General features: G+C 35.0%; 1 protein-coding gene across 1 annotated transcript; it reads right to left on the reverse strand.

Annotated features, from left to right (window-relative positions):
- Positions 1-1932: 1932 nt before the first annotated feature.
- On the reverse strand, positions 1933-14197 carry LOC130219523 (pro-neuregulin-4, membrane-bound isoform-like). The gene is made up of 5 exons (XM_056451946.1): positions 14079-14197; positions 10290-10347; positions 10001-10094; positions 7801-7953; positions 1933-2841 (listed from the first exon to the last, which is right to left on the reverse strand). Exons 2-5 carry the CDS (start codon positions 10297-10299, stop codon positions 2739-2741), a joined length of 360 nt encoding a protein of 119 aa, XP_056307921.1. The 5' UTR covers positions 10300-10347; positions 14079-14197; the 3' UTR covers positions 1933-2738.
- Between the last annotated feature and the right edge of the window lie 98 nt (positions 14198-14295).

The raw sequence follows: 14295 nt of genomic DNA on the forward strand, positions 1-14295 counted from the left end.
GTCTGCATTATTACAAACATGCAGTCGGTGAGACTCAATAACACCGCCTTGAAGATTGCGTACGAGTTCGATAAAACTGGCGCTGAGGATAACACGCGTGTTTGACTTTGTTTTACGATTCGATTGGACTGAATGTTCGTGCCAAGTGTTTGTTTTTGGAGATATTTTATATATGTGAACTGTTTATTATGTTGAATAAATAAACGTATAATGGAAACATGGCTATTTTGTCATTTTTATTTATTTATTTTTGTTTTATCACTGTTTAACCTCTTAACTGTAGGTCCCACTTTTTAAACATAAACATATAAATCACGTTAGTTTGAAGGAAAACACTTGTCAGACTGTAGCTGAATTGAAGAAACTTCAAAAACGTAAACAGAAGAAAAGTTATGTGCCTTTTAAGTTTAAGAAAACGATTAAATAAATGTATTTTATAAAATGTATTTGTTTCGAAACATGTTTTACCTTTAAATTGACCGAAAATCTGCTGGTTTTGCCTAAAGAAAGTGAACTGGACATTTTAACGCGTCGATCTCCTCCTCGTGGTGTGATGGTCTGCATTATTACAAACATGCAGTCGGTGAGACTCAATAACACCGCCTTGAAGATTGCGTACGAGTTCGATAAAACTGGCGCTGAGGATAACACGCGTGTTTGACTTTGTTTTACGATTCGATTGGACTGAATGTTCGTGCCAAGTGTTTGTTTTTGGAGATATTTTATATATGTGAACTGTTTATTATGTTGAATAAATAAACGTATTATGGAAACATGGCTGTTTTATGTGATTTTATTTATTTATTTTTGTTTTATGATCACTGTTTAACCTCTTAACTGTTGGTTCCAGTTTTCAAATAGAGGCGTAAAAATCCTGTTAGTTTGAAGGGAAACACTTGTCGGATTGTAGCTGAATTAAAAAAAAAAAAAACACGTAAAATCAAGAGTTACGTGGGTTTAAGTTTAAGAAAATAATAAATGAATAGATTTTTAGATACATTATTATATTAAGTGTATTTTTCAAAAGACTAACACTACATAATTATATAAAATGTATTTAATTTCATAATATGGAAATCAAAGCTAAATATTTGAACAAATTATATCCCAAATTTAAAGTTGATATCTCAAAAAAATGAGCTTTCAGTAGTATTTTCTTTAACAGAACCAAACATCACCACTAGTTTGGCACTACAACATCCAGTTTCGTTTGAAAATAGGGATGCCCCTATATCTGTGCATGTTTTGAGCGATATTATTCATATTTTTTAAAAAACTTTTGACAATAATTTTAAAGAACACCTCACATTCTAAAGTAGTGCTGGCATTTTTGTAAATGTAGCCTCTAAAAACTCAAATAACTGCGTTGAGAAACTAAAAGGTGTATCAAAGTTGGCGCTGCATCACAAAGTGAGAATCTTTAGGTTTGTTATAATAATTAATACACGTTCAGATGATTGTTTTACTAAAAATACAAAAAGGATGCCATCTTTTGAGGTTTTTAATTAATAAATAACTGTTGCTCAGTAACATCTGTGATGTATTCTTTGGCTTCAAACTAATATAAATATGTATTCAAGAAAACACTAAAGACATTTGAGAGACTTTCTGGCCCCCCAAAAAATCTTATTGAATGTTTTAAAACATCTGCTGCTCTCTGCAGGCCATTCTTAAAACTTACACCCTAATAATAATAATAATAAAAATAAATAAATAAATAAATAAATAAATAAATAATAATAATAATCAGTGTTAAACATCCCACCCCTGTTTAGTTTAAACATGTATGTAAAACTGTATCAAATATATACAGTTTTTTTAAATATACCTTAAAACAATTGTTTGTGTGTGTGTGTATGTGCGTGCATGTATGCAAATAAATGATTTGAAACTTAATTTAAATATATATATATATATATTTATTTCGTATGTTTAAAAGTATGTTCACTTTTGACATTCAGATTAAATAGAGACAAGATAATGCTGGAAAAAAATAGTTGATATTCCTCTAATCATCTAATTTATTTATCTCAAGGCAATCACATTGCATTGTGGGATAGATATGATGGTATGCTTCACATTTTCGGCGCATTCACTGAGAGGGGTCTGGATGCAGACCTGGTGCAGTGCAATCTGAGTCGCATCCAATGCTTTTTAATGCACTCACCAACCCCACTGCTAACCCAACCCTTCACATTGCATTACTGAGATATGCGGTCTCAGCTTGCATCATCAAGCCTGCATCCAGATACTATTGCATTCACTTGGTTATAGGTGTTAGACACGGAAAACCTGCCTACTGCAAATTAATCCTGCATAAATAGTATGAATATTATATATGAATGAGTCCAGCGAATGCATATTAATAACAGTACAAAACAAGTACAAATAAAGTTATTTAAAAAGGCCAAAACAAAAACGGCACATTAGAAAAATGTATGTACATAGCACATGCAAGTGGTATATCACATATCGTTAAGTCTTCTATATTTAATTAAAATGAAAATCTACGCCCAGGATGCTGCTTTTGAAATGTTTTGCTTCGTATCGCTGACATAAAAATGGTAAAATTGGCATCCATTTGTTACGTATTCAACTTAACAGGCTTTAATAGACAGAACTATTTACAAAGATATTTTCTGGGCAGTTTAAGCTTCTGTGCAGATCCGACACATTTTCACAGTTGAGTCCAAAGTCTCCACAAGAGGGCGATGTTAGAAAATGAAGTCGGGAGTCGGTCAGACATTCTGTTCTGGGGTCGGGCTTTTGTTTACTTTCCAATACTCTGCAGGATTTTGCTGGATTTGTTTGTTTCTTTTTTTGTCTTGATTTTTCTTTATTCTGGAAATAAATAGACATGAAAGGTAGATTGTTACCCATTAGGAGGATTATTTTGGTATTTGAAAGTCAAGTTATTATTACGTTGGGTTATTAAGACATTTTTCTTAAAGAATTATTAGGTCAAAATATAAACACAATGTATTTTTATGTATTGCAAAACACTTCTGGATACTGGTAGGGTTAGAGACAGGTTTGGTGGTATGAGTAGGCTTAAGGGTGGGTTAAGTGTAAGGAATGATCAACGGTGTAATTATAAATGTAATAACAGAAATTAATTACAGATGTAATTACGTTACAATTACAGGTATTTAATCAAGCATGAGTACAATGTTAAACCATGTATTTACACAATATTAACAAATTATTAGTTTCAGTGTAAGTACAGTGCATCCGGAAAGTATTGATAGCGCTTCACTTTTTCCACATTTGTTTATGTGCAGCCTTATTCCAGAATGGATTAAATTAATTTACTTCCTCAACATTCTACACACAATACCCCATAATGACAATGTGATAAAATGTTTTTTGAAATAGTTACAAATTTATTACAAATAAAAAAGCTGAAAGATCACATGTACATCAGTATTCACAGCCTTTGCTCAATTCTTTGTTGATGCACCTTTGGCAGCAATTACAGCCTCAATTCTTTTTGAATATGATGACACAAGCTTGGCACACCTGTCTTTGGGAATTTTTGCCCATTCCTCTTTGCAGTACCTCTCAAGCTCTATCAGGTTGGATGGGAAGCGACGGCGTACAGCCATTTTCAGATCTCTCCAGAGATGTTTAATAGGATTTAGGTCTGGGCTCTGGCTGGGCCACTCAAGGGCATTCACTAAGTTGTTGTGAAGCCACTCCATTGATATTTTGGCAGTGTTGTCTTGCTGAAAGGTGAACCGTCGCCCCAGTCTGAGGTCAAGAGTACTCTGAAGCAGGTTTTCATTCAGGATGTCTCTATACATTGGTGCATTCATATTTCCCTCTATCCTGACTAGTCTTCCAGTTCCTGCTGCTGAAAACATCCCCACAGCATGATGCTGCCACCATGCTTCACTGTAGGAATGGTATTAGCCTGGTGATAAACGGTACCTGATTTTCTCCAAACGTAACGCCTGGCATTCACTCCAAAGAGTTCAATTTTAGTCTCATCAGACCAGAGAATTTTGTTTCTTATAGTCTGCGAGTCCTTTAGTTGCTTTTTGGCCAATTCCAGGTGGGGAGAGTGGCTTCCATCTGGCCACTCTACCATACAGGCCTGATAGGTGGATTGCTGCACAGATGGTTGTCCTAGTGGTTGCAAACATCTTCCACTTACGGATGATGGAGGCCACTGTGCTCATTGAAACTTTCAGAGCAGCAGAATTTTTTCTGTAACCTTCCCCAGCCTTGTGCCACGAGACGATCCTGTTTCAGAGGTCTACAGACAATTCCTTTGTCTTGATGCTTGGTTTGTGCTTTGACATGCACTGTCAACCCTGGGACCTTACATAGACAGGTGTGTGCATTTTCAAATCATGTCCAATCAACTGAATTGACCACAGGTGAACTCCAATGAAGCTGCTGAAACATCTCAAGAATGATTAGTGGAAACAGAATGTACTTGAGCTCAATTTAGAGCTTCACGCCAAAGGCTGTGAATACTGATGTACATGTGATTTTTCAGGTTTTTTATTTTTAATACATTTGCAGAAATTTCAAAAACTATGTCATTATGGGGGATTGTGTGTAGAATTTTGAGGAAATAAATGAATTTAATCCATTTTGTAGTAAGGCTGTAACATAAACAGATGTGGAAAAAGTGAAGCGCTATGAAAATTTTCCGGATGCACTGTACATACTCTGTAAAAAGCGTTAAATAAAGTGAATAAACCCATTGCTTATAAAGGGATTAATTGACTTTACTTTAAAAACTTAGTAAACTCATTTCATTTCATTTTTAATGTAAATTAACTGTTGTTTCCCAGTGATGGGCTGCAGCTGGAAGGGCATTCGCTCCGTAAAACATATTCTGGATAAGTTGGCGGTTCATTCCGCTGTGGCGACCCCAGATTAATAAAGGGACTAAGCCGAAAAGAAAATTAACGAATGAACGAAATTAACCGTTCATAATTATAAAAGTGTATTTAAGTCAACTCAATAATTCCACACTATAACAGTCGAGTCGAGGTTTACTCTCTTATTTAATGTAAAGTCAACTTGCTGCTTTTAAGTCAACGGGTTTACTCCCTTTAGGTAACTATTTGCTTTTTGCAGTGTATTAGTTAAGGCCACCTCATACAAAGTGAAGGGACCTCAAAACTGAATGGTAAAAAAACTGTGGCAAGAAGTCAACAAAGAGTGCAAACTCAAAATGAGAGAAATAAACAAGATAAATAAAGTTGCGATTCTTGATAAAGAGTCCAAATTATGAGACTGAAATTCCATTCTAAACTTAAAACTATGAGGGGAAAAAGAAACCTGTATGATAATAAATCAGAAATAAAGTTTTAAAATCTGGAGTTTCCATCCTATAACTTCTTAGAAAGAAAGTCAAAATAAAGGCAAATAAAGTGACCATGTTGCACTTCCTCATTTTCCTGAGGCTTTTATTTTATTTGTTTGTCTAGCATGCAAAAAAATGCAAAAAGCTGCTTTCGGCTGTACTATAAGATCTACATGCTGAATCATTTACTCAACACATTTTACAAAAACAACTGATCAACCAGCTGTCAATATCATGACCATGATTTTAATTAATCAGAATTAACTAATTATTTCCATACCTGGTGTTTAAAAACAATACCACACATGCAATCAAGCTGTTCCGTCAATAGCTATAGCTATATACACTACCTGACAAAAGTCTTGTCGTCTATCCAAGTTTTCAGAATAACAACTAATAACTTGACTTCTAGTTGATCATTGGTATCAGAAGTGGCTTATATGAAAAGTAGAGGCCTCTAGATTACACTTATTTGAACAATATAATATATGATCAGACCTTGATTTTCAATGATTTAATTAGGACAGGAAGGTCTGACTTTGCTGAGACAAAAGTCTTGTCACTTAAAATAAATAATGTCCAGTATAGAATATGAAGTCATCCTGCAGTGGAAACAGAATGAATATTGTGTGACTCCCATGAGCTTGAAGGACTGCATCCATACATCTCTGCAATGACTCAAATCACTTATTAATAAAGTCATCTGGAATGGCAAAGAAAGCGTTCTTGCAGGACTCCCAGAGCTCATCAACATTATTTGGATTCATCTTCAATGTCTCCTCCTTTATCTTACCCCAGACATACTCAATAATGTTTATGTTTGGTGACTGGGCTGGCCAATCCTGGAGCACCTTGACCTTCTTTGCTTTCAGGAACTTTGATGTGGAGGCTGAAGTATGAGAAGGAGCAGCGCTATCCTGCTGCAGAATTTGCCCTCTCCTGTGGTTTGTAATGTAATGGGCAGCACTAATGTCTTGATACCTCAGACTGTTGATGTTGCCATCCACTCTGCAGATTTCTTGCACGCCTCCATACTTGATGTAACCCCAAACCATGATTTTTCCTTCACCAAACTTGGCTGATTTATATGAGAATCTTGGCTCCATGCGGGCTCCAGTAGGTATTCTGCAGTATTTGTGATGATTGGGATGCAGTTCAACAGATGATTCATCAGGCTAATCGACCTTCTGCCAGTTTTACAAATATGGTATTATTTGTTGCTCTTACAGCTGGCATTGACAACAAGGCTTTCTCGGTAGTGTACACAGTTGTCAACATTTGTTGTCATATTATGCAGTGCCTGAAATACTTCTGAATCAAAATGTCTCCATGGTTCAGTACAAAAAATGCTTTTCTTACTCAAGGTTTATGTCTTGTTTCTAGTCTAAATATTTAGATATTTGGACTAGAAACAAGACAAAAACCATAAATAATAAGAGCATTTTCTTGCAGGTTGGTTATGTTATATGAAATGAGCCAGATGTGTAGTATCACTGCATCTGCTGCAGCCGTGGTACAGCAGCAAAGTTCCTTGATTATTACGCCCGATTTTAATATTAAAAATCCCTTAAATTAATAGAAAATGTTTTGTGTTTTACAGTAGTTATACCATCAAAAAAAAATTGATTTTTATTATTATTTTTTTTAATGTGGACACACTGTCAATTAACAGCAGTTGTCTGTTTTTAATTTACGTTAAAAAGTCTGTGTAATGAGCTGCCAGTATATTTTTCAGTGTATAGTTCCTATTCACCTTATTCTCCGCATCGGAGCGGGCACATCCATTTGAATAATTTTGGCTCGAGATTTCCGGTCTCATTCACTTTCATTTGTTTTTAGACGTTAACAACCACTAGTTTTGCTGCTATATGTTGCAAACTGATATTTTCTTATTATATTAATCTACTTTTTATGTATAATCATGAACACACTCGTTTGTAGAGCAAGTAGTTTGACCGTTTTCTGTCGTTTATTATTCCTAGTCATTTCTCTCATGGGCAACCGAATCGAAAGTTCTAAAACAATCGCAAAAACGAGCGCACTTCCGCATTGAAGAATAACGTCAATACATATCAACTACATTTCATTTATTTTCCGTCAATCTTACTGCACAATGTACAGAAGTGTCGAATTTAAAATATGGAAATTACTGAAACTGGTCATTTTTGAGTGAGATGCTAACGGTCTAATCCGATTCAATGATCTATGCTAAGCTAAGCTAAAAGTGCTTCCACCAGACCCGAAGATCAGCTGAATGGATTCAAAAAAAGGTAAAACTCAACTATTTATCTCTCTAGGGGAGTTCTAAAATGAGACCATTTCCAAAACAAAGTGGAGTGTTCCTTTACCTATCTCCGTTTAAGTTATAGATTCATTATTGCTAACCATCGTTTCTTGTAAAATGATAAATGAGAAATGAATTTCCTGTGCTGATGCCAATGACTCTTGAAAGCTCAGAGTCAGAGATGTTGACTCACTTGCAGATGTAATAGATGACCACTCCGAGCACCACTATGATGAGCAGGACGATGATGACCACGGCGGCGATCAGGCCCTTCTCTTCACTGCTGTGGGAGAAACTAAAGAGCTGGAGATGTTCACATCGGCTGCCCTCGTAGTTGGCACTGCAGCTGCAGGACGGCGACAGGTTTTGAGAAAAGCAATGCATTAAGGTATGTGACATTACACAGCTGATTTTACAGGGAATGTTAATGGTGAAGAAGACATATTTCTAAGGTGCTGTTCACTTGAAATTTTGACCAGATGTTGATAACAACCAAAGGAATCCATATATGAAAAGAAAACAAATCTAATTAGTTTACAAATGAAGTTATGTGTAATAAAATGAAATGGCGCAAGGAAAAGTGTTGAACACATGAAGAAAGGGAGGTGTTGAAAGGCAGTGCACGCCCAGACAGCAGCTGAAATCTTTCAGTAGTACTCAGGCAACCATCGTCAGTGTAAAGCCATTCTAGACCTTGATTCTTCAGCTTGATTTGACTTTTTCTAAAAGCATTTGAAAGTCTCCTTGACTGTGTTTTGGATCATTGTCTTGCTGAAATGTCCAACCTGGTTTCATCTTTATCCTCCTCCTAATGTAGATGTTGGACTGAAGCAGCTGATATTCATTTACACTGACGATGGTTGCTGAAGAACTACTGAGAGATTTCAGCTGCTGTCTGAGCTTTCACTGACTTTCTCCACCTTCCTTTCTTCATGTGTTCAATACTTTTTTCCAGCGTCATTTCATTTTATTACACATAACTTCATTTCTAAACTAATTAGATTTGTTTAATTAGTCATATATGGATTTCTTTGGTTGTTATCAACATCTGGTAAAAAAATCAAGTCAACAGCACGTTTAGACATATATACAACATACACATACACTACACTCACTGGCCACTTTATTAGGTACACCTGTCCAACAGCTCGTTAATGCAAATTTCTAATCAGCCAATCACGTGGCAGCAACTCAATGCATTTAGGCATGTAGACATGGTCAAGACGATCTGCTGCAGTTCAAACCGAGCATCAGAATGAGGAAGAAAGCTGATTTGGGTGACTTTGAACGTGGCATGGTTGTTGGTGCCAGACTTGCTGGTCTGAGTATTTCAGAAACTGCTGATCTACTGGGATTTTCACGCACAACCATCTCTAGGGTTTACAGAGAATTGTCAGAAAAAGAAAATATTCAGTGAGCGGCAGTTCTGTGGGTGCAAATGCCTTGTTGATGCCAGAGGTCAGAGGAGAATGGCCAGACTGGTTCCAGCTAATAGAAAGGCAACAGTAACTCAAATAACCACTGCAGAAGCATCTGTGAACGCACAACACGTCCAACCTTGAGGCAGATGGGCTACAGCAGCAGAAGACTTGGAAGAACAGCTAAGAACAGATAACTGAGGCTACAATTCACACAGGCTCACCAAAATTGGACAATAGAAGATTGGAGAAATGTTGCCTGGTCTGATGAGATTTCTGCTGCGACATTCAGATGGTAGGGTCAAAATTTGGAGTCAACAACATGAAAGCATGGATCCATCCTGCCTTGTATCATTGGTTCAGGCTGGTGGTGGTGGTGTAATGTGTGGGGGATATTTTCTTAGCACACTTTGGGCCCATTAGTACCAATTGAGCATCGTGTCAACGCCACAGCCTACCTGAGTATTGTTGCTGACCATGTCCATCCCTTTATGACCACAGTGTACCCATCTTCTGATGGCTACTTCCAGCAGGATTTATGTCATAAAGCGTGATTCATCTCAGACTGGTTTCTTGAACATAACAATGAGTTCACTGTACTAAAATGGCCTACACAGTCACCATATCTCAATCCAATAGAGCACCTTTGGGATGTTGTAGAACAGAAGATTCACATCATGCATGTACAACCGACTAATCTGCAGCAACTGCATGATGCTATCATGTTAATATGGAGCAAAATCTCTGAGGAATATTTCTAGTACCTTGTTGATTCGATGCCACGGATATGGATTAAGGCAGTTCTGAAGGCAAAAGGGGGTCGAACCTGATACTAGTAGGGTGTACCTAATAAAGTGGCCAGTGTTTTAAATTAACTAAGAAATAACTAATAGTAATGACATTTCAGCTTAATAACTTTATCTGGAATGTTAGCAAGACATTCTTTGAATGGGTTTTGACTGATGTAACACTTACACACAGGTGGGTGTCGACACAGAAGGTATTTTAAAGCAAGTTCCTCCATTCATGCAAAAGTTGGCTTCTGACCCAGTGCATGGGTCACCGTGTTCTGTAACAACAGGAAAACCCGAAGGGCACAACAAACAGATCCATTATTTCTCTGATTATTTCTCTTCCCCACAATTTCATCATAGATTAGTTTGCGTTTTCTTATTTTGCATTTTATTTACATTTGCATCTGTGACGAGCACATCATACAGTACTTTATTTCTCTCTGTATTTCCCTGCAAATAGTTTTGATTACCTGCCATCATGGGAAATACTGAATGGATCTTCTCTTACAGAAATTTAGGAGCAGTCACCTGAAAAAAAATGTTATAGTCAAGTTAGCTCAAATTTATTACAGTATACAGATGCTTTACTGTATCCGTGCATATTGTTGGCTTGTCAACATTCATGCACAACAGCAGTACATATTTCAGTCTCCCTTATCTGACCCATTAACTTCAGATTTTGGAGTCTCTTCTTATGTTCTGATGAGTTGATTTAGGTGTGTTTGATTAGGGAGAGCCTGAAAATGTGTACTGTTGGTGTGCCTTTAGGAAGAGGGTTGGGAAACACTGATTTTTATACATTTATATAGGGAAAAGGAGACCACTTAAAAATAGTTTTTACATTAGTTTGCGTAAAACTTTTTTTGATACATATTTACTAGTGAGGACATTTCTTTCAAATTAGGAATAAAAATGTTGCCGTTTGAAGCATTGTTTTCTGCATAAAATACTACGTAAAAGATCAATCTTTCAGTTTATATTCATTTCTCATTGACGCTGCTTTTCAGAAACGGCAAATTATAACCTTTGCTGTTTTGTCCAATTGTCATTTTCACATTTTAAAATGTTTACAAACCCATCTTTAGATTCACACTTCAGACAAAATGTTACCACACCTTTATAGACAAAAAAGACACATAAATAAAATATATTGTGTATGTGTATATACAGTTGGAGTCAGGATTTTTAGCCCCCCTGTAGTATTACCCCCCACCCCCCCCCCCCCCCCCCCCCCGTTTTTGTTCCCCAATTTCTGTTTAACAGAGAGAAGATTTTATCAACGCATTTCTAATCATAATAGTTTTAATAACTCATTTCTAATAACTGATTTCTTTTATCTTTGCCATGATGACAGTAAATAATATTTGACTAGATATTTTTCAAGACACTTCTATACAGCTTCAAGTGACATTTAAAGGCTTAACTAGGTTATTTAGGGTAATTAGGCAAGTTATTGTATAACGATGGTTTGTTCTGTAGACTATCGAAAAAAAATATATAAAGCTTAAGGGGACTAATAATTTTGACCTTAAAATGTTTTTTAAAAAGTTAAAAACTGCTTTTATTCTAGCTGAAATAAAACAAATAAGACTTTCTCCAGAAGAAAAAATATTATCAGACATACTGTGAAAATTTCCTTGCTCTGTTAAACATCAGTTGGGAAATATTTACAAAAGAAAAAAATTCAATAAACCAGTGAACTCAGAGCAACTGAGAATTTGCACTTCTTCACATTTTTTCCCCATAAGTGTGTGTGATTTTTCAAAAGAGCTTCTCTTTTATGTTTTATACTATATAGGATTTGTTTAATTCATTATGTTACCAAAAAATGAAATTATTCATTCATCTTTTAACCAAATGCTCATATTAAATATATAAAGACATAAAGGATTAAATATGGGTCAAAAATAAGGCATCCCACTATGGTGTCCGTGTCCAATTAATTTTACAAAAGTGATTCTATATACACTCTCAGAAAAAATGGGACAATGTTGTACCAAAGAAGGTACAAACCCTTGTCACAGGGTAGTACACCTTTTTATGGGACAGAACTATACCTTAAGACATAGAAACAAGTTTGTACCATTGCAATTTGTACCTTGTACCTACATGATTTGTACCATGGGAAACCAAAATGTACCTTTGGTTTTTAAAACCTGCAGATACAATGTTGTACCTTCATCTAAGGTACAAATCTGATCCATGAAGGTACCACCACAGTGACAAGACACTTTGTACCATAAAAATGCTCACCAAATATTTATTAAAAATGCATTCAATGTTTATAATTCCTATATTAAAAGTTTATAATTCCTATAGTTTTATGTTTTACCAGTTGTTTTGTATTATAGAACTTAAAAATTAATGTTTGTAAGTTTCTTTAAACATACTTTTAAATGATGATTCTTACTTAAATATGGAAATTACACGTAAAATCCCTTTGCCTTTCCAGTCATATTTCTTTTCATAGCTATTGTAATAAAGGTGGAGTTGTTCAACACTTTTGTACCTTTTATATGAGAACGATTGTGTACCTTCATTTCAGTTGTACCATAAAAGGTACAGCTAAATCTGACCAATAAGATCTCAACTCAATCAGTTCAAGTTTATTTGAGTAGCTCTTGACAAAAAGTCATTAATAAGTTAATCAGGCTTCAACTGCATTTTTTAAGTTATAGAGTAGAAAGTTTAACTTAAATGTTATTTTGATCAGTGTAGATTCAGTTGACTAGAAATGTTAATTTGATTTAATTAAAAAATGTAAGACAGCAATATTTTTTACAGTGTATAATAGTTCAAGTTCAATGTAGTGTATTTATACTGAAATTCAAAGTCCAAGGTACTCAAAAAGTAAGTGAACAAATAAAAAAAACTTAATTAACATGGCTATTACTTTAGAAAAATACTTATAATTGAGTATTTGACATTTTGAAGGCTAATGTAGTGTATTTATACTGAAATCCTAAATCCAATGCACTCAATGTAAGTGAATAAATTAAAAAGCCTTTATTAACATGGCTATTACTTTAGAAAATACTTATAATACAGCTTTTGTCATTTTGAAGGCTAATGTAGTGTATTTATACTGAAATCCTAAGTCCAAGGCACTCAAAGTATGCGAACATTTTAAAAAGCCTTTATTAACAATTGAGTATTTGACATTTTAAAGGTCTGATGTAGTGTTTTTATACCAAAATCTGAAGTCCAAGGCACCCAAAAGGTATGTGAAAACATTACAAAGCCTAAAAAATTTATATATAATTGAGTAGTTGACATTTTGAATGCTAATGTGTTTATACTGAAATCCTAAATCCAATGCACTCAATGTAAGTGAATAAATTAAAAAGCATTTATTAACATGGCTATTACTTTAGAAAATACTTATAACACAGCATTTGATATTCTGAAGACTAATGTAGTGTATTTATACTGAAATCCTAAGTCCAAGGCACTCAAAATGTGAACAAATTTAAAAAACAATTCATTAACATGAGTGTTTGACATTTTGAAGGCTAATGTAGTGTATTTATACTGAAATCCGAAGTCCAAGACACTCGAAAAGTGAACAAATTAAGATCCCTTTATTAACATGGATATTACTTAAAAAATACTTGTAATTAAGTATTTGACATTTTAAAGGCTAATGTAGTGTTTTTATACCGAAGTCCAAGGCACTCAAAATGTATGTGAAAACATTAAAAAGCCTAAAGAAATGTCTATATAATTCAGCATTTGACATTTTGAAGGCTAATGTAGTGTATTTATACTGAAATCCGAAGTCCAAGGCACTCGAAAAGTATGTGAACATTTTAAAAAGCCTTTATTAACAATTGAGTATTTGACATTTTAAAGGTCCAATGTAGTGTTTTTATACCAAAATCCGAAGTCCAAGGCACCCAAAAAATATGTGAAAACATTGCAAAGCCTAAAAAATGTATATATAATTGAGTATTTGACATTTTAAAGGTCTAATGTAGTGTTTTTATACCAAAATCCGAAGTCCAAGGCACCCAAAAAATATGTGAAAACATTCCAAAGCCTAAAAAATGTATATATAATTGAGTATTTGACATTTTGAAGGCTAATGTAGTGTATTTATACCAAAATCAGAAGTCCAGGGCACTCAAAAAGTATGTGAACACATTAAAAAGTGTATTTAAAATTCAGTATTTGAAATTTTTAAGGCTTAATGTTTCGCAGAAAATGCACGAAATCCTAAATATCCTGTTGTGTTTAAGGGAAATGTCTGCGAAACTTACCTTCCAGGTGAAATCCAGAGCAGATGAGTCTCTGTGTCTTCCTCTCCTGAGGCTCATAAGTACAGTGGGCGGACACTATAGCTAGAAATGTCGAGATTGCTGTTTGTCCACATTTGTGAATGCAACAATTCTCATCTTGCGTCGGCAGAGCAAAGTGACGAGAGTTAATTTACTAGGAACTACCTGTGTTGCATCACAAACCTAAAAGAAGAGCCAC

This window comes from Danio aesculapii, chromosome 25, assembly GCF_903798145.1.
Source record: "Danio aesculapii chromosome 25, fDanAes4.1, whole genome shotgun sequence".
NCBI classification, from domain to species: Eukaryota; Metazoa; Chordata; class Actinopteri; order Cypriniformes; family Danionidae; genus Danio; species Danio aesculapii.

What these genes read in the sequence shown, in the direction of transcription:
- LOC130219523 (XM_056451946.1), bottom strand. An exon ending in GTGTCGACACCCACCTGTGT is followed by an intron (nt 7,954 to 10,000) that starts GTAAGTGTTACA and finishes GCCGTCCTGCAG; the next exon opens with CTGCAGTGCCAACTACGAGG. An exon ending in GTCATCTATTACATCTGCAA is followed by an intron (nt 2,842 to 7,800) that starts GTGAGTCAACAT and finishes ATTTATTTCCAG; the next exon opens with AATAAAGAAAAATCAAGACA.